Raw genomic sequence first — 19,296 nt, 5'->3', positions numbered from 1 at the left:
CTGCCTCTGCCTCCCAAGTGCTGGGATTAAAGGCGTGCGCCACCACGCCCGGCCAACAGTGGATTTTCTTAAAGTATACTGGGATCTAAATAAATAATGTAAGGACAAAGAACCCATCTAAGCGATTTGCCTGGTATTAGCACCGTCCCACAGGGTGGCAGTTTCAGCCTCTGAGAGCACATTCATAAGCAGAACCTTAAAAGGACCTTATTTACAGCCTTATTTATATATGTGGTGGTTATAAAACGGAGATGTCCATTTTTAAGAGAAATGGCATAAAAACCACTGCTCCTGAGAAAGAAAGATAAAGCTCTGAAAGCGCCATAAAGAGAAACACTCATTGGAAAGACTGCAGATTACAATCAAAACTAAAGCCTTTGTGAAACAGTGGGCAACCTAATCAAAATAATCAGAAATCCAGTGATACCAAATCACAATGTTCAATTTCATAAACACAAAGAACCATAAATGATGAATCAATGGGGATTTTGTGCATGTCGTCAAGTGAAAGACGTATTCAAGGTGGAATGAAGTTCAGTGAAAGAACACTTACCTAGCATGCACAAATCCCTGGGCTGCTCCCCAGTGTTAGGAAAGAAGGAGAGGAAGAGAGGAGGAAGAGGATAACCTCAGTTGTAATGTGCAGAGGTAGATACGACACACAGCTTTTCTTTTTGGAATGGGGATGGAACCCAGAGCACAGCCACTGAGTTATACCACCAACCCTCAGCTTTAAAGGGTAAAATGACTAAGAAGACAAAAAGATTGCAAAAGCTTGCCTATACACACAACACTTGTGTGTGTGTGTATGCATGTATGTATATATGTATGCATGTATGAATATATGTATGTGTATATATGTGCAGAGCTCTATAAAGCAAAGTATTAAATTTATTAAAAATTGAAAACCTCAACAAGTCAAGTATATTTAAATATATGTTAAACATATTTTACATGAATAAAAGCAAACGATCATCTTTTATCATAGACAAGATAAAGCCTACACTGTAAAACACTTTCTAATGATTTCAACTTTATCATTTCAGAAGTCAGAACGTGGGGAAGCTCAAAGAACTTAAGAATACTTAAACATGGTAAGATAGTTTGTATTGTCTTCATTTCACTCTGGGAAAGAGAATAAGAAACCAAACGTCTCGTACCTCTCAGTCAGGTTGGCACTGGTACTGTGGAAGGGCCGTGAATCTAGAAAACAAAAGCCACGGAGGTAAAGTTAGCACACAAAGATCTTGTTCTGATAATTAATGCATCACCTAAAAGTTCACAGGTAAGAACAAAGTCCCTGAACATCAGTGCATGGTGCCTCTTCCTTAGAAAGGTTAGGAGAAATTAAACTGGGAACTTTCAAATTGGAATGGAAATATGAACAAAATATATTTGAAGAAAGTAAATGTAATCCAGGATCTGTGTAACTGAACACATTAGTTGTTATGCTTAAGTACAGGTGAAGTACATTTAGTTTTTGTTTTTAATGAGTGCTCAGCTCTCATGGGCCATCTTTCTGAGATATTATCAAAGAATATAAAAGAAGAAAGCAAATGTTACATTTTTTACTCCTAATCCCACTTGTAAATATTTCCATCGGCACAATCTAATACTATCTGATAGCTTCCTGAGAATTCCTGAAAATAGATTAGTGAACCAGAAGGAACAAAGTGCTGGCAAAAGAGCCCCGGCCCTGCCTCTAGTGTGGGAAAGACTTCTCCAGATCAGCCCTCAACTGTGAAGTGAGGGAACCGGCCGGTTAGGTCTTTTCCAGGTTGACAGCAATAGAATGAATGGGGCAGATGCATTCTTCTCCTCCCTTAACAGACATGCATCCATGTGACTAAAGTTCCAAGGCTCAGTGAGGTAGCAGGGTCATAAGCAGGAAAAGGGAACAATATAATTATTTCTCTATGAAACATTAAAATGGGCAAAAAATAGATAAAAGAATTAAGAATTACTATTAAAACAAGAAAGATTTGAACTACCATTGAGAATTTATAAGCAACCAAAGCTTCAAGCACAAAGGTGAATGGCTTTCAACTTTAATATGATCATTTATAGCTATCTAACTACTGTATAAATACTGTTATCATACGGAAAACACACACACACACACACACACACACACACACACACACACACACACACACACTTACTTACTTTATTCTTTGAGGTTGGTTTTGAGAGCCTCTAGGATTATTATGAGTAAAACTGAGAGATTTGAAGATGCTCCACAATAACATTACTGGCATTTTAAACTCTTTTAACCTCAAATTGGTTCTACATTTTAAATGTAAAGTTGTAATTGTTACTAAATAACTTTGATATTCAACTGATAGGAATAAAGTAAATGAAACATTAAAGGGATTCTTCAAAATTCTGTTTTCCTGTACCTGACAACTTGGGGTTCTTCCATTACTTTCACCATGTTTGGAAACAGTAGCTCTGTAAGAACTATCTGCCTCCCAATTCTGCAGGACCCACTTGTGAAACTATAAGCATTTCAATCTGTGACACCTTAGTTGGCTTTAAAACAAGAGCCTGTTGGTAAAAACAATGGCTTTAGAGCTTTTCCAACCCCGGAGCCTTCAATGCTATAAGCATTCAGCTCTCATAGAACTGCCAGGATTGCACTGCACATTTAAGCAGTGCACTAAGTTAGCACTCTAGTAAAATACACAAGATAAACTACTTCAAATTCATATTGCAGAAAAATATGAACTTGGCCAAGAAAAAAAGGTACTGGTTGATTTCTGTGGAATAAATGAGAACTAAATACATATGTGATTAAGTACCAAGAAATCTATGGCAGCAAATCTAAGAGTTCCCAATGTTTTTATTACTGAAAAAGAATTTATTTCAGTCACTATGACTTCTTACATGTGGTTCTGGAAAAAAAAAAGATTAATTTACCACTGCCACCAAAATTATTGCCTCTAAAATTCCTCAAGTGTACAGACTTTAAGAGTATGAGATAACATGGGCCATCTCCATGACAAATTATAAACAGAAGAAAATAAACCTATCATTAACTCATTAACCATTATTGCAGATAAATAACATTTAAACCATCTTTTTATTTTAAGACACAAAATAACATGCAGACCTAATCTACTATATACCTAGGGATTTTGAACTGCAACCACTGAATAGACATAAAATAAAGTGTATTCTATACAACAAGAAAGCGTCTCATGGAGAATAAATGTTTTTTTTTTTTTACATTATTATAGTTTCCTAATTAGTAAATTTGGGAAGTACAACATATCAAATATTGTTTTGGGTCTTTACAATGTATCTTAAAGCTGCTTAACCAAGTTTCTTAATGTACCTGACTACTTCTTCATTAATCTCACTGGCATTTTTGGACTGAATGAATCATTTGAGAAATGCTAGTCACTGGACTCAAAAGACTCTTTTGCTTTTATATTTTTAAGATTCTAAGTTGAGAAGTCTAGAGGGCCAAGAAAATGAATAAAAGTAAATAGCAGTGGGGGTGGGGTGGGGGAACTTGGGGAATCACTAGAAAGTTCTGGATGCCAGAGATTCAAGAGAATCCTAGGACAATTAGTCAAAATACCCAACAGCAGAGACACCTCCAGTAGATAGACATGGCCCACACATCTAAAATATTTTAACCCAGAGTTGTCCCTGTCTAAAGGAAATCCAGTGACAAAAATGGAGCAGAGGCTGAAGGAAAGGCCACCCAGAGACCACCCTACCATGAGATTCATTCCATCTGCAGACACCAAACCCCAACACTATTGCTGATACCAAGATGTGCGTACAGCCTGGTATGGATGTCCTCTGAGACACTTTGCCAGTACCTGACTAAGACAGATGCAGATACTCGCAGCCAACCCTTGGACTGAGCAGGGGACCCCAACGGAAGAGTTAGGCTGAAAGAGATTGCAACCCCATAGGAAGAACAAGAGTATCAATTAACCAGCCCCCTCAGAGCTCCCACTACATGTATAGCAGAGGACTGCCTCCTCCAGCATCAGTGGGAGGGGAGGTGCTTAGTCCTGTGGAGGCTTGATGCCCTAGAGAAGGGGGATGCTGGAAGGGTGAGGCATAAGTGGGTGGGGGAGCACTCTCTTAGAGGCAAAGGGGAAAGGGAGTTGGTGGAGGGTCCTTGGAGTGGAGACCTGGAAGAGGGATAACATTTGAAATGTAAAAAAATAAAATGATTAATAATAATAAAAAAAAGAATTCCACTGAGACTAGTGATGCTCTGGGATTACAATTTGTTCATAGCAATGAGAAAATTTACTGAGGCTTTGGCCTTTTGCCATAACCTGGCGGTTTTCCATAGTAATACACCAATACTTTGGATTAAAGAGATTTGAGAATTTCTAAACACTCAAAGCTGAAGTTTATTTTTATAGCTTTCTGCCTACTACAAGGGATAAAAAGTAAATATCTCACTGTTTGTCAAGTGTCTTAATAGTGAAAAATATACTGAACATCAATGAGGTTACCATTAAAACTAAATAATATTTCTATGCCAAGGGCATGTACTTTTAAAAGACAATGTGAAATGGTAGTCACAATAATTTTACTGGAAGTACAATTATATAAACGTTAAGTATCAGACACTCACAATGTTAGGTCTAACAACAATGCATTACTTCATGATAGAAATAGTTTTCCCATAAAAAAAAGTAACTCCCTCAATATCCTGGAAGTCCTCTAAACTTGAAGTCAAGGTCTCCTACTGAAAGAAGACTCGGTTGCATTTCAAGTTTACGGAAACTGATTTCTCAAAACATTTTATACCAGCTGTTACTAAGTAATTTGATCCTGTAACTCACAGAGAGGAGTGCAGCATAAGAGAGTTTTAGAACAAAATTGAAAAAACAAACCAAACCAAAACAAAAACCAAAACAAAAAAACCCCTCCCATTTCCTAATCTCTGGGATCTGATACCATAGTTTTTGTTTTTCAATTATATGGAATGATCAAAAGGGAAACTTTTAGGTATCACTGATAGACAGCCTACCTATGTGTCCCAGAAGACAGAGAAAAATGGGTAACAGACAATAAAATGGAAGCTGTCAAACAGCAAGTCCTGTAAAACTAACACTCAGTATTATTAAGGGCAGAAGTGGGCTGAGCATACATCCCATGCCTGAGGTGTGCTCCGGAAAGATTCTTGTTCTGGGATCAGGAGGCCATGAGACAGTCACAAAATCAGTCTCACCAAAATAGATCTACAAAGGCGTGCAAGTCAAGTGCCTTATAAAAGATGATAGAATACATCAGGGATATAGAAGATACAGCATGCAAGAAGATAAAGCCCTCAGACAACTTAATTCTTTTAGTCACAAGCGTATAGCCGTTTTAAAGCTAAAACACTAAATTAGCTTACTTACTACGAAACTCTTCCTTCTTATCACTGGAATAAGAAGAGCCAAAAGAAAAAAAGTTTTAGATTTAAGGAGGAGTGGAGAAATGCTCACGGAAAAGGAGAAAAGGAGATCCACCTTGTTGGCTCACATGCCACTGCACAGAGAAGTAGGTTAACAAAGACATTAGAGCATGCAAAGGTTATGTCAGGACAAAGAAAAAGGTACCTCCAACCTCTGTGGAACAGGATAATGTCAATGGCCTTTGGGATCCCAGGAAAGGTTATCAAAATTAACAATTTATTTGCTTATTATTTGCTTATTTTGTTTTTCAAGGGAGGGTTTCTCTGTATAGCCTTGCTATCCTAGAACTCACTCTGTAGACCAGGCTGGTCTCAAGCTCACAGAGATCTACCTGCCTCTGTTTCTCATATACTGGGATTAAAATGTGTGCTACCACTGCCCAGCTGACAATATATTTATTTACGTATTTGTTTATGAACATGACCAATTGCAATTCAGTTTAACAAATCACCTAAAATCTATACTTGTTAAATTTGAAAACAAGAAGCAAACTCTTTTTAATGACCCTAGTTGATAGCTTGAGTTTCCCTCTTTAGGGTTTATAGAAAACATCCAATAGTGAAGTTGCTCGGGTTCAGTGCTTACTGCTTTTCTCATTCCAAATTTCCTACCTCACTCTACCTCTTCCTAGAGAATGCACACAATATACTGGGGCTTCCTTTCTCTATAATCTTCAAGGCAGAGCCGTGCTTTCAGGATCAGACTCATTCACCCCTTCGCTCACGCATGGGTAGGTGGACACTCCTCAGACAGGGGAAACCCCTCCAATGCAGAAGGGAACACATCTTTCCTGCCCTCACTCTTTCTTTATCCCTTCACTAGCCAAGTAGTATCTAACAGCTACTTAGTTACTCAAAGATGCAAAGCTTAGCACCGTCTTTGGATCCTTATAGCACTCCTCATTTGGGCTTCTTTGACCTTCAACTTCTCTCCTGAGGTCACTATTCTGAACCAGCTACAGTGCAAACCCCACAAAAGCCTTCAATTGACTTATAGCATTTTTCTTCCCAACATCATTTCCATCATGGCTGGTTTGAAATGTTTTAATTTACATGCTTCTACTGCCTTTGGAAAGAAACCCTACTTCCTTAGTTTAGATTTCCATATACCAATTTCTAGTTTCTTTTGGTCTGAACTTTCTTCAATTCCCAAATTCTGATAATTCCAGAATGTTTATTCTAGTTGCTTCATTTACTATTTTCTATTAGATTCAACTTGTTTTCTTATCTGTAAATCATAAATATAGCCAAGAAAGAAACTATCAGCAAGTTCATCCTTCATCCACCACTGTCCAGTCTGGTACCCAGCAAAGAGTTGGTACCCAAATATGGACTGGAAAATAGATAAATCAATTTTCCTTTTATCATTTGGAAAACTTAAGGCCCTAAATTAAATCAAAGATTTGCCCTGTACCTAATATGAAAGCTACAGCAACCGCATGATTGTGAAGTTGAGCTCCACCAATGAGATGAAGTGACACCCCCGGCTCACTCCCAGCCCCTTTGCTTGCCCAGGCTGTCACTGTTCTCTTTTGTAAAAATAACTGTCTTGCTGACTCTTTCACTTTGCTTGTATGTGTGGCACCAGGAATATTTTTCCAATAGTTTGGAGTTCTTTTCCAATATGATAGACAATGGTCTTGTTTCCCAAACTACTTAAATTACAGTCAGGGAAAAAGAGACTTTGGCACTATTTGGGGTCACTGTGAACTACAGAACTCCATGTAGTGAACTACAGTACTCCAAGTCCATACAACAGGAAGTACACTAATGACTTTAATTCACATTAAAAGCACACACAGCACATTATCCTAACTAAACAGTTGAAGTGACTGAGTAAAGGGTTTCTATACCAACCATTCATTCATCATTAAATGTGCTTACATAAAATATCAGTTAAACTACCTTATGAAAAACTGACTGTAAACTGAGTGTGATGGTGTATGCCTATAATCCCAGAATTTGGGAGGTGGGGGGCCTCATACATGCTCAACAGGAACTGAACAGCAGGTCCAACTGCCCTTAAAGCATGCATGTGTATATATTTACGTTCAGGTGTATACACACAGGAAACCAGAAGAGAGTCAGGGTCTCCTTGAACCTGGAGTTCATGTTCCTTAGCCAGGCTGGAAGGCAGCAGGTGGTCCTCTTGCCTCTCTCCACCCCCTTAGAATGCTGGGGGTCACAGAAAAGCCCCAGAGCAAGCCTAGCTTGTTATATAGACACTGGGATCCAAATGCAGGTGCTCATGATTACACAGCAAGATAATCATCCTTTATGCCATAACTCTATTGTGAAAATCTGTTAAGCTTAAACATCCAGTTAGCCAAGATGTAAGACAGAATTCACTAATGAAGGGCAGCTACATTAGTCTCCAGATCTTTTGAATTAAATTTTAAGAGGACACTGAAAAAACACCATAGACACCGGGAGCTTGTGCTTAGTTTCCAGAACAGCTGGCCCTGTAGTGAAAAACATGTGCATTACTCCCTTTCAGATTTACTCTTTGTACCACAACAGCACACTGTAATTACTCACTGAAAATCAATTTTAAAACAGGTTCCTTGAGCTAGACAGATGGCTCAGTGGTTAAGAGCAATGGCTGTTCTTCCACATAACCTGGGTTTGATTTCCAGAACCTACATGTTAACTCACAACTTTCTGTGACTTCAGTTCCAGAGGTGCCAATGCCCTCTTCTGGACTCTGTGAGCATGGCATGCATGTGGTGCAGATGTAAACACAGGTAAAACACCCATACACATTACACAAAAATCTTAATAATAAAAAAAGGTTCCTTAAGGGAATAAATTGGTAACATATTTACACAATTAAAATGCTTGTAAGCATTTTTTTATGCACACATGCCTTGCGTTTATAAATCCCATGTGTCAATACACCCTTGACAGCCCATTGATCTGCATTTGCACGAAGTTTTAATAGTCATTTTCAGATTGCTTAAGTAAAAATGTTCTTCAGCTCTGTCTCTTGAGCTTGACATTTCTGACTGCTGGAACTAACTTGTCTTCTGTGAAGTTTAGCAGAGGCAAGATCACTTGAAAAATATTTCTAGATTTAAGGAGCCTACTGTGACATAAATACTCATTTTAACATCTGTTCTTGGACAGGATCCTGGACCCAGGAAAAGGTGAGAAAAACGGAATTGTGCCTATAGTAGATTAATTTGATCAGGATTAATTCCCTGATTCAGGTAATTATGATAATATGAGAAAGGTATCTTTGTTTTTAAGAGACATATTAAATTACTTAGGGGTACAGAAACCTACTCTCTGAAGGATAGTGATAAAGAAAGGGAGTATTCTGGAAAAATATGAAATACTGTAACATTTGGTAACTTGAGGGAAGAATGCACAAGTTCTTGATATTTTTTCTGTGTATTTTTCTTGCTATTTCTCCAGCGAGTCATTTTACCCATTTTCAAGTCTGAAATTATTTCAAAAATCCTTTTAAAAATAGTGTCATATTTAAATCCCACAATATAATGAATGTAATGTAAGCATCAAAGAGATTTTTATATACTAAGAGGAAGAGTTAAAAACTGATATCTTAGTAGTTATGGTTAAGTATAAAGTCAGTCCAAAGAAGAAGCAGACACATTTTAGAAGTTAATAAGATCCCAAAGTAAGAAAATTGATAAGAAAAGTAGTCAAGATATATATATATATATATATATTTATATTTATTTATTTTAAAAAATAATATACTCACTGTCTAATCCAGGATGACTGATTGTCATTAATGAGATGGATTTTGTCAGTGGAGAAGAAATGGCTGATGTACAGTAGTTAAATCCCTGTTGTTTAGACCTGTAACATGTCTACAAAATAAAAAAAAAAAAAAAAAAGGAAGAATGAGTTCTAAGTACATATATTTAGACACATGCAGAATTTGCATTGACCCAACTAGTGAAGGAAGACGTGGACTCCAGTCTGCCTCTGCCACTTAACTGGTACTCAGCTTCTAACAAGCTGCCTAGCCTCTAAGCCTCCTGTTCCACATGGAACCGGTGAGTATTCACCATTTACAGTGGGTTTCATCCCTCAGAGCATTTAAAAAGGTTTCAAATTGAGTAAGTACTCACTAGGTATCTGCTGGTCACACAACCTGGTAAATAACTTTATCAGAAGTAACAAACTACATAGAGCACTGCTGCTTTGAAGAATCAAACCATTTTCAGAGATTGACAATAGAACATGTTGTAATTCTGATTATAAGGACTTGGGAACTGAATGTGAGCAGAAAGCAGTTCAAGAGCATTAGCAAAGCAGTGTTGCATCTGGGAAAAGGCGAAATCTCTTTCACTTCCTCTTAGATTGACTGTACATGAACACAGGGTGACTGCAATTTAGTAACTTAACTTCCTCAGTAGAGTTACCGGCAATTTAAATCTATAGCATTTTAAAAGCCATGTAGCCCAAGCAAAAGCAGAGGCTCCCTTTAATATCCCTGAAGCAACCATTTTTACTTCTGGTGACGAGGGACTCATGTGTCTTTCATTTTGAGACAGCTCATTCGAATACTCTCACAAGATGAAATCTGCCTCTTTCTGACTCACACAAGTTGAGATACTGAACAACTACTCCTAGCATGCACTCACTCATTTGGGCCAGAGATTTCTGATTATTTAGAGCTTGTTCCATGTGTAACCATGGAATCTGAGGCAAACAGTTGCTATGTTTCAAATACAACTATGAGGTCTGAAAAATGACCTCAGAGAACAGCAGACTTTTAAGAGGAAGTTGACTGCAGGCAACTTGTCTAGATCAGAAAGATACATACAGCACAACACCCACTCTGAGGTTGTGCACAAGAGGAACTAAAGGTAAGATGAAAGTTCTATGAGGACTATGCATAGTATAGCACACCATAGTACAAAAATGCTGATATTTATCTAGAAGTGTTGACTTCATCTAGAAAGATTAAGTCAGAAAGATAGCAATGATAATTAGTATCATTTACTAAAAGACAAGGTCATCTGCCAAACTTCTCAGAAAAGGTCACACAAGCAGTATTAAGAAAATGAAAGTATTCTCACTGAAAAGGGTCTACTTCTAAATCACAGAAAGAAATAATGAGCACAGCCATCATCAAGTTCAAGCTAAACATGTGGCATTAGAAAACTCACAGGGGTGTGAAGCTCTCACAGTTAAGGGAGGCATTTCTTGAGCAGTATGATTGAGACAAAGACCATATTTCCTCTAGGAAATAACCATGGGGCATGGATTTTCAAATTGCTAAATTTAATAATGACATGCAATATACTTTAAAACTCAATTTACAACGAACTGAATACATTCCTAATCCTAAAGCATTTGCTGTGATGGAATATTTAAATCTGTATAGATTAATGTATTCTTTTAAAAAAATAATATTTTATATTTATTATTATTTTTGTATAGATATTTTATCTGAATGTATGTATGCATGCTACATTCATGTCTGGTGCCCCTGGAGGTCAGAAGAAGGCACTAGGTCCTTTGAACTGGAGTCATGGATGGCTGTGAGCCCCTTTATGTCGGTGCTAGGAACCAAATGTCAGTCTTCTGCAAGAGCAGTAAGTGTTCTTAACCACTGGCCATCTCTCCAGACCAACTGATGTATTTTTAAATATTCATGTTTAGTTCTAAAAACGTGTTATTACTAGAACTGACAATACTATTTAATAGGTAAGTTACTAGTATTTACTAGTACTAATAAAAAGCACAAAAATGAGGTCATATTTGGGGGTAATATTCCACTACCACACTCATCAGCATTACATACTTATTTTAGCCTTACCTGCTGATCAAACATCCTATGATGCTGTCTCTGGTCTGGCTCCAGATGTTCTTCTGAGAGTGACATCAAAGAGTTTCTCTGTTCCTCACCACTGAAAGGGTTTCTGAGCTCGCTGGAGTTTGCAGAGCTCATTTCTAGAGATGAGGATGGCTTATTTCCAACACCTCCTGTCAAGCCTTCCAGACTGAAACTGAACACAGAGCACAATAGTTGAGTCACTGTTTGTAGGTCTCAGGATGGGAGGATACAAATATCCCTCTAACGTGTATATTTATTTTTATGTTTCCTACTCAAAGTATCTACAAGAATGCAGAGCAGATAAGTACCATTCATCTTTCCCCCAGTGGTATTAGATGCTGAAAAAGAACACCAGATGCATTTATTTCCCTACCTCATCCAACTTATCTAATGTTGAACCAGATATCATTTTCTCAGCTGTCTTTTCAATATACCATAAGTACAGACCATATTTATCTTATAATCTATGTGTGTGTATGCTTTCACTGATGTGATAAAAGTAATCTTTCCAGAATCTGACTCATGTAATGCCAACTGTCACAAAGCACAAGCACAAGGAGTTTTCAGAATGGGAGGTGAGTGACGTGGCTGTGATCACCATGTGGACCTTGATAAAATGATACTCAATTATATTTTGGTTGACTCTAACAACTTTCTGGATACACTTCTATCCAGAAAGCTCTGGTTTCACTAATGAGCACACCATCTGTGCACACCTGGCCAGATGACGGCTTAGTGAGAATTGCCGGCTGCAGAGAGACACATAAAACACTGGGGCATAAATGCTGAGAAAAGTAACAGGGTTTGGAATTTTAAAGGGGAGTTGTGAGGTGCAGATTTTGTGGTTACTTTTTGTAAGTAAGGCTGAAGAAGAAGGATATCTTGTCTACCCTCTTTGGAGTTGCTAACTAGAATAATACACACATCAGCTATAACTACACTGAAAGAACTTCTTTGAAAGAAGAATACAGTTGTAACTGATTGTGTTCTCAGTTAGCAACCAGCTGGAATTTTATTAGGATGTATTCTGAAGCTATATAGTTACTTCTGTTCTGGGAAAACTTTACAGTTAATTGCTATAATTAAGTTCATATATGCCAGTTCCAAAGGGTTATTTTTTTTCTTCCTAAGTTACTTATGAACTGAAGCCATATGCCCTTATCTTCTCCAGTGGGTAAACTATTAACACATTTGTTGTTCTTATTTTAATAAGACAACAGAAGTAATAATGAACTGCAACTAAATGTCTCTGTAGAACCATTTTTTAACACCAGGCATAAGAAGAAAGTTTAGTTAAGTTAAAAAATTTAGTTTTCCACTGCAAAATATCTGAAAAGCCTGAGAAAACCCCATCTATGCTTACCACAAAACTTAATCCTGAAAGCATTTTAATAATTAAATCTTGCTGCCTAACTCAAAAGACAAATAGGAAATGATGAAGCATGTAAACTCAGAACCTAAATGTAGGACTTAAAAGTATAATAGAAACCAGGGCCTATTAGCTGTTTTGATTCATTGTCTAAGAATCTGGGAACTTTGAAAGACAAAGGCAAGGGCTTACAGCATAGATACAAGTTTCATGCAGAGATCACAGCCATCTATTGCTACTTGAGCGAAACAAAGCAGCAGTGGGGCTGTTCCTAGGCCACAGTCCTGCAACTGGGTTAGTGGTGTCCACAGAGAAGGCGGCAGCACTATACTATGCTTACAAATATCGCAGGCTGCCCATGTGCATTCCAGCCACAGAGAAGCCAGCAATAGCCCAAAGCCAGAAGTCTTACTTTAAGGTTCCTGGTTTGGTGGCTGGACATGAAATACTATACCTTCTGATATTAAAGTCAGCATTCAGGGCAGCCGAGTACTGCACACCAGAGGGACACCAGCTCATACTGGAGATGACATCAAAGGCAGAAACAAGAAATGGAGGAAGAAAAGAGGAAATAGGTTTGGGTTATTCAGTTTAAAAAGAAAGGATATAAAGGTAGACTTACATGATCATTAAAACAAAACAAAACAAAACAAACAAACAAACAAAACTGAATGTAACATTGAGAATTTAGGAAAAGACTAGAAAAAGAACCACAGGAATTTAATACTGTCCAGTTGATGTCCATTCAGGCATTGTTTTGGGAAAGATCATGTGAGCTCTTTATGGGATAACTACTCCAAGTGAAACTTAAGAATTCTTTCTACTAATCCCTTGGCAAAAGCCACACCCCCACTCATGGCTCCCTCTGCAGACATTCCCAGAGAGGTGTTCCTAATCCCACCATTGTGGCCAAGTATCCTCTGTTTCCATCCCTGCTCCCACACCCTTTGACTCATTGCAGTCACTCCTAGGCCTGAATGGAAAGGAAACACTACGAACAGCTCATGGGCCTCACTGAAAAATCAGTATTTTTTTCTATATATTCCCATTATGGATCCAGATAAGCCAGGCAACTTATGAATCTTACACAACAGTTAACTCATAGTTCTTTAGAAGCTTTTCACTACGTTTTTCTGCTTAAAATAAGGCAAATACAATAAAGGCCATACCTTCCTTATAGTTTTACACTGATAAGCAGACTTTTGGAAAGTCTTTTAAATTTTAATTTTGTATTCATTTCCCCAAGAATTATTTGGCCACCTGCTTCCTTGTTTATCCTATGCAATACAGCAGGGGAGGAAAATCCAGGGTGGAGAGGTTAAATAAATATAGCAGGCAAAAAAGTAACCAGATATATTAACCTGTCCTCTGTGCCTACAACTTTATCGCTGGCCAGGATCTTCATTTGTTTAGTTTCTTGAGACACATGCCCAAGGTGTAGTCCCAGGCCACAATTTCTGATTCACAAGTATTGTCACCTAAAAAATACTGCTTTTTGGGGCCTTAAAATTCTAAGTGCTGTGTTTCCGTCTTAAAACAACAACTGCAGAGATAACAAAGATCCTGGATAAGAGTGAAAGCACTGCTGTAGACAGCAGAACCATTCACTGGTGGAACCCCAAGCTTTAACAACGCCGCTTGGTAGACAAGACTTGGGGCAGAGGAAAGGAGACAGGCGATGGAGAGATGCTGTGACCGTTTCCCTTACAGCTATTCCAAATAGTATGACAAATTTCAAATCCAATTCAATAACAGTGTAAGGCTCAAATAAGGAAAAGAAGAAATACATAGTTTAAGGCATCTCTCATCTGGGAAGAAGGTTTAGACTAACTCAAAGTGAAACATAACTGATAAACATTCATAAGGCTCAGAAGTCCATTCTTTGAAGTTATTAGTTTTTAAAGTTCCAATTGGACACTTAAGTATCTGTTTTCACTACCCACTGCCCCACTGAAAGGGTTTCTTTGTGTAGCCCCATCTGTCCTGGAACTTGCTCTGTAGAGCAGGCTGTCCTTGAATTCAGAGATCTATCTGCTTCACCTCCCTAATGCTCGGATTAAAAGCATGCACCAAACGCATGGCTCGGATTTCTTATTAAAAACAGAAAACCGGGGGCTGGTGAGATGGCTCAGTGGGTAAGAGCACCCGACTGCTCTTCTGAAGGTCCGGAGTTCAAATTCCAGCAACCACATGGTGGCTCATAACCATCCGTAACAAGATCTGACGCCCTCTTCTGGAGTGTCTGAAGACAGCTACAGTGTACTTACATATAATAAATAAATAAATCTTAAAAAAAAAAACCAAAACAGAAAATCATTAAATCAATATACACTATCAAATCATAATTCTTAAAAATAAGAATCATCTCTGTAGTTTTAAATATCTACTCTACTTTAAAGCCATGATGATGCTGTGAAAAGCATTTAAAGCAGGCGGATTTCTGAGTTCGAGGCCAGCCTGGTCTACAGAGTTCCAGGACAGCCAGGGCTATACAGAAAAACCCTGTCTCGAAAAAAACAAAACAAAACAAAAAACAGAACAAAACCAAACAAACAAACAAAAAAGATGCAGAACAGAGTTATACAAGTTTCACAGGATTTAGCAAGTAGCAAATGATCTAATCCTCCTCGGACTTTTTTCTTAATCAACGTGTATTTCTGAGAGCCTTCAACATCATAAGGTTCTTTGACTTTGAAATTTAGTAAGTCCAGTTTGTTTTGGGGAATAACTTTCTTCTCCAACACTCGTTGGAATGTCTCAGTTTTTAAGTTTGATTAGGAGTCATGTTCTTCCTACAAAGGTAATTTTCACTGAGGGCCTACTGTAAACTCAAGTTATGACGGCTGATGTGTGGAGCTCGGGCTGCCCTGCAGTCAGTGACCTGTCATCCTTCACTGTGTGCGCTTTACATGAAGCACTTTTATCAGAGAGAACAATAAATATTTGCAAGGGTTTTAGATACTATCTATTGAGAAAGGCACTTAATAATTTGTTCCCCTGAAGAACAACCTAATATGCACAATCATTTGACGTTCATGAAAAATGTCAGAATTTAAGATCAAAGCTTCCCGTAAAATATGGAATTAAAGGATACATCTGAAAATGATAAAGTAGGAAGTTACTATTTTACCTTTCTCACAAATATTCTGCCAATATATAAAAGCATATTTATAAATATCTCTTTATATGAGAAATTAACAATAAAAGAATCACACTTCTGATTTCTAGACAATTTTTTTAAATGGAAGAAAAATCAGCAATAGCTCTACAAAACAAGTCTTTAAAACATGAAGCAACTGAGCATGTTTTAAATAAATGACTTCTTAGCTTACAAATATTAGCTTCATTTTTTTACTTGATAAATAATAATTATCAAGTAATTAAAAAAAGGTATCAGTTTATGCTAGACTGCTTTATAAAAAATACTACCAGGATATGTACGGATTTCTTTTAGCTGGGCAGTGGTTGCGCATGCCTTTAATTCCAGCACTTGGGAGGCAGAGGCAGGCAGATTTCTGAGTTTGAGGCCAGCCTGGTCTACAGAGTGAGTTGTTCAGGACAGCCAGGACTGCACAGAGAAACCCTGTCTCAAAATCCCCCCTTCCCCCAAATACTACCAGGTGGCCAGCTAACAAAAACTTTCAGACTTATTTTGTTTTATTTATGAGTATACTGTAGCTGTCTTCTGACACACCAGAAGAGGGCATCAGATCCCATTACAGATGGTTGTGAGCCACCATGTGGTTGCTGGGAACTCAGGACCTCTGGAAGAGCAGTCAGTGCTCTTAACCACTGAGCCATCTCTAGCTCTATTTTTGTCTTCTTTGCCTTTCTGGAGACAGATAGAAGAAAAGTATCCCCCAAGGTCCATTATTTATATAGAACATAGAAAAAGCCCCTGAATTCTCCTAGAAAAAGTTATGAGCCAGTAAGTGTGTGTGTGTATTATAAATTTAGAAAAAGAGACTTAGTTTAAAGAAACTATTTCCTGTTAGGTGGACAAAGCAATTAACAAGCATCTATATTGTATTTGCTTGCATCTGAAATAAACGCTTAAAAATGTGGTCCAATCATGGTAACCAGATGAGATGCTTGTTAGTACATCATGCTCAGAGATGACATGGTTAGTTCAAATCAGTGAACTCTGTACCTTCTCCTATGAATGGGAGGTCTCCTGACAACATGCCCAAGAACTTGCATTGAACTGAAAATGAATGATGGAAGAGGTCAGTAATGGAGATGAATCACTACACACAAATACGTAAAACAGAGATCACACTGAAAAGAGACATAATCCCAAAGACAACCAGTACAACAGGGAAGAGACTGAAAGACTGGCACGATAAAAATATCAGAACCAGCCAGGCGTGGTGGCGCATGCCTTTAATCCCAGCACTCGGGAGGCAGAGGCAGGCAGATTTCTGAGTTCGAGGCCAGCCTGGTCTACAGAGTGAGTTCCAGGACAGCCAGGGCTATACAGAGAAACCCTGTCTCGAAAAACAAAACAAACAAACAAACAAACAAACAAACAAAATCAGAACCCCGAATGCCTGACAAAAAGGTTGTTTTTGTTACCTTGGTGCTCCAAGTAGCTAATTAGTTATCTTAATACGGAGATTAGTGTAAGTTATAAAAGTAAACGGGTCACAAAAAAGTGCCATTCAAAACATTAAAAGGGGTTTCCTTCAGGCTTTAAAATTTAGGTAACAAAATATACAATAAAAGTATATGAATTAGTCAAACTAATATAATGGTAAACCTAACTACTATTCCACTGCATCTCAAGGTATTAAGACAATACTAGATAATCCTTTAACCTAAGTTCAAACAGGCACGATAGACAAACTTAAAATACAAATAGGTAACAAGCATAAGATCGCCATGTAACCTTGGACGAGTCTTTAAATCTGGCTTCAATTTCTTCATCTGAGCTACCAATTCAAATATATATACCTCTGCAATTAGTCATCACAAACAGATCTATAATGAGTTATGTAGAAAAATGGATATTTATAAAATAAATCCCCATTCCCTGATCAGTCCTTCATCATCTAAGACAAGGATGTCTTATCAAGAAGTGACTTGGGCTTCAGGGAGTAATCTCTGAGGTCATGCCTCAGGCCCAGATGAAGGTATGACAAGAATACTACATGTATACAACTGGGAAGGAAAGTTGTTAGAAATTATTATTTTTTATATAACCTCAGATTTCAAATTATATAAACAGAGCACAACAAGATGAAGAACATTTTGTTTTTTAAGATTACCATCCTAATGTCATCGAAGAATATGGGATTGTACAATGACGTGACTGTGACTATAAATTTAGATTCTATTGTAGATGATATAAAGTATCTGCAACAGTCTTATGATTTTTTTTTTTTTTTTTAGGTTTTTCGAGACAGGGTTTCTCTGTGTATCTCTGGCTGTCCTGGAACTCACTTTGTAGACCAGGCTGGCCTTGAACTCAGAAATCCGCCGCCTCTGCCTCCCAAGGGCTGGGATTAAAGGCGTGCGCCACCACGCCCGGCACAACAGTCTTATACAACTATGGGGAAAATACTTGAATCACAGAGAAGATTAAAAAATGGTGTAAGACTATGAAAAAGTCTGAAAAAATGGCAAGCCAGTGAAGTATAGTCTGATTCTGAGCCCTGTGAAGGCAGGGATTACTATTTTGTTTATATCTGTTTCTCCAGAACCTAGGACACTGCCAGACATTAAAAAACAAACAAACAAACAAACAAACAAAAACTTAATCTGTTCTGGCTGATTAAAATAATAAATGACAGGCTGAAAACTGACTCCGTAGTTAACTGAACTATATATTTTTTCAAAGGACCTGGCTTTGATTCCCAGCACTAATATGGTGCCTCACCATATGGTTACCGTTATAGGTATAATTCCAGTTCTAGAGAATATGATGCTCTCTAATGGCCTCCTTGGGCAAGCCTCTCCAATAATCATACTATTTATAACAACTGTTTTAAATCAACTGTTAGTAGCTGGATATGATAACTCCTGTCTACAATGTCAGCACTTCAAGGACTAAGCGAGGGCAAAGTATGTTGAGTTCATGGCCAGCTCTACTACACCCATCTACCCATCCATCCATCCATCCATCCATCCATCCATCCATCCATCCAGACCTTATTCCAAAAATCAGTCAAAAACAAAAGCAAACAAAACCCCTAAAGAATACACATTACCCTCTTTTACTGGCTGAGAGCATCTCTTAGGCAGGTAAAGTGGCCCTGGGGCAAGCACCCTTTGCAGTACTTATCTATAAAATTAAACAGACAGGTCATAGGCCAACTTCTTATGGGCTGCTGCTAAACTGAAGGTCTAATGCTGGGATCACTTGCAAATATCCCTAAACTGAATGACACATAGAAAAATACCAACAATTTGCATGTGTGCCATGAGTCTTGTGATCTCTTGAGAATTACACATTGACAACTAATACATTATCAAATTTCTGTATTAGAATGCACATGCCAGCAAGATTCTGCTGAAGGGACCCTGATATAGTGGCCTCTTGTGAGGCTATGTCAGTGCCTGGCAAACACAGAAGTGGATGCTCATAGTCAGCTATTGGATGGAACACACGGCCCCCAATGGAGGAGCTAGAGAAAGTACCCAAGGAGCTGAAGGGGTCTACAACCCTGTAGGTGG

General features: G+C 38.0%; 1 protein-coding gene across 8 annotated transcripts in view; it reads right to left on the bottom strand.

Annotated features, from left to right (window-relative positions):
* Positions 1-19,296, bottom strand: part of Akap13 (A-kinase anchoring protein 13) — a 289,605-nt gene that overhangs the window by 57,311 nt on the left and 212,998 nt on the right. For 4 of the 8 annotated variants that reach the window (XM_029539287.1, XM_029539292.1, XM_029539294.1 and 1 more), the window contains exons 12-16: positions 16,772-16,825; positions 13,076-13,141; positions 11,235-11,424; positions 9,165-9,273; positions 1,161-1,203 (exon numbers count right to left, since the gene is read on the bottom strand). In XM_029539287.1, coding sequence (XP_029395147.1) covers positions 1,161-1,203; positions 9,165-9,273; positions 11,235-11,424; positions 13,076-13,141; positions 16,772-16,825 — 462 coding nt within the window. The remainder of the gene's footprint in view (positions 1-1,160; positions 1,204-9,164; positions 9,274-11,234; positions 11,425-13,075; positions 13,142-16,771; positions 16,826-19,296) is intronic. The other 4 variants (XM_029539298.1, XM_029539299.1, XM_029539297.1 and 1 more) reach the window with 3 other exon arrangements.

The sequence above is a fragment of the Mus pahari genome, chromosome 1 (genome assembly GCF_900095145.1).
Source record: "Mus pahari chromosome 1, PAHARI_EIJ_v1.1, whole genome shotgun sequence".
NCBI lineage: Eukaryota > Metazoa > Chordata > Mammalia > Rodentia > Muridae > Mus > Mus pahari.
The sequence above is the reverse complement of the archived record's forward strand: the minus strand, read 5'-3'. Positions and strand labels throughout refer to the sequence as shown.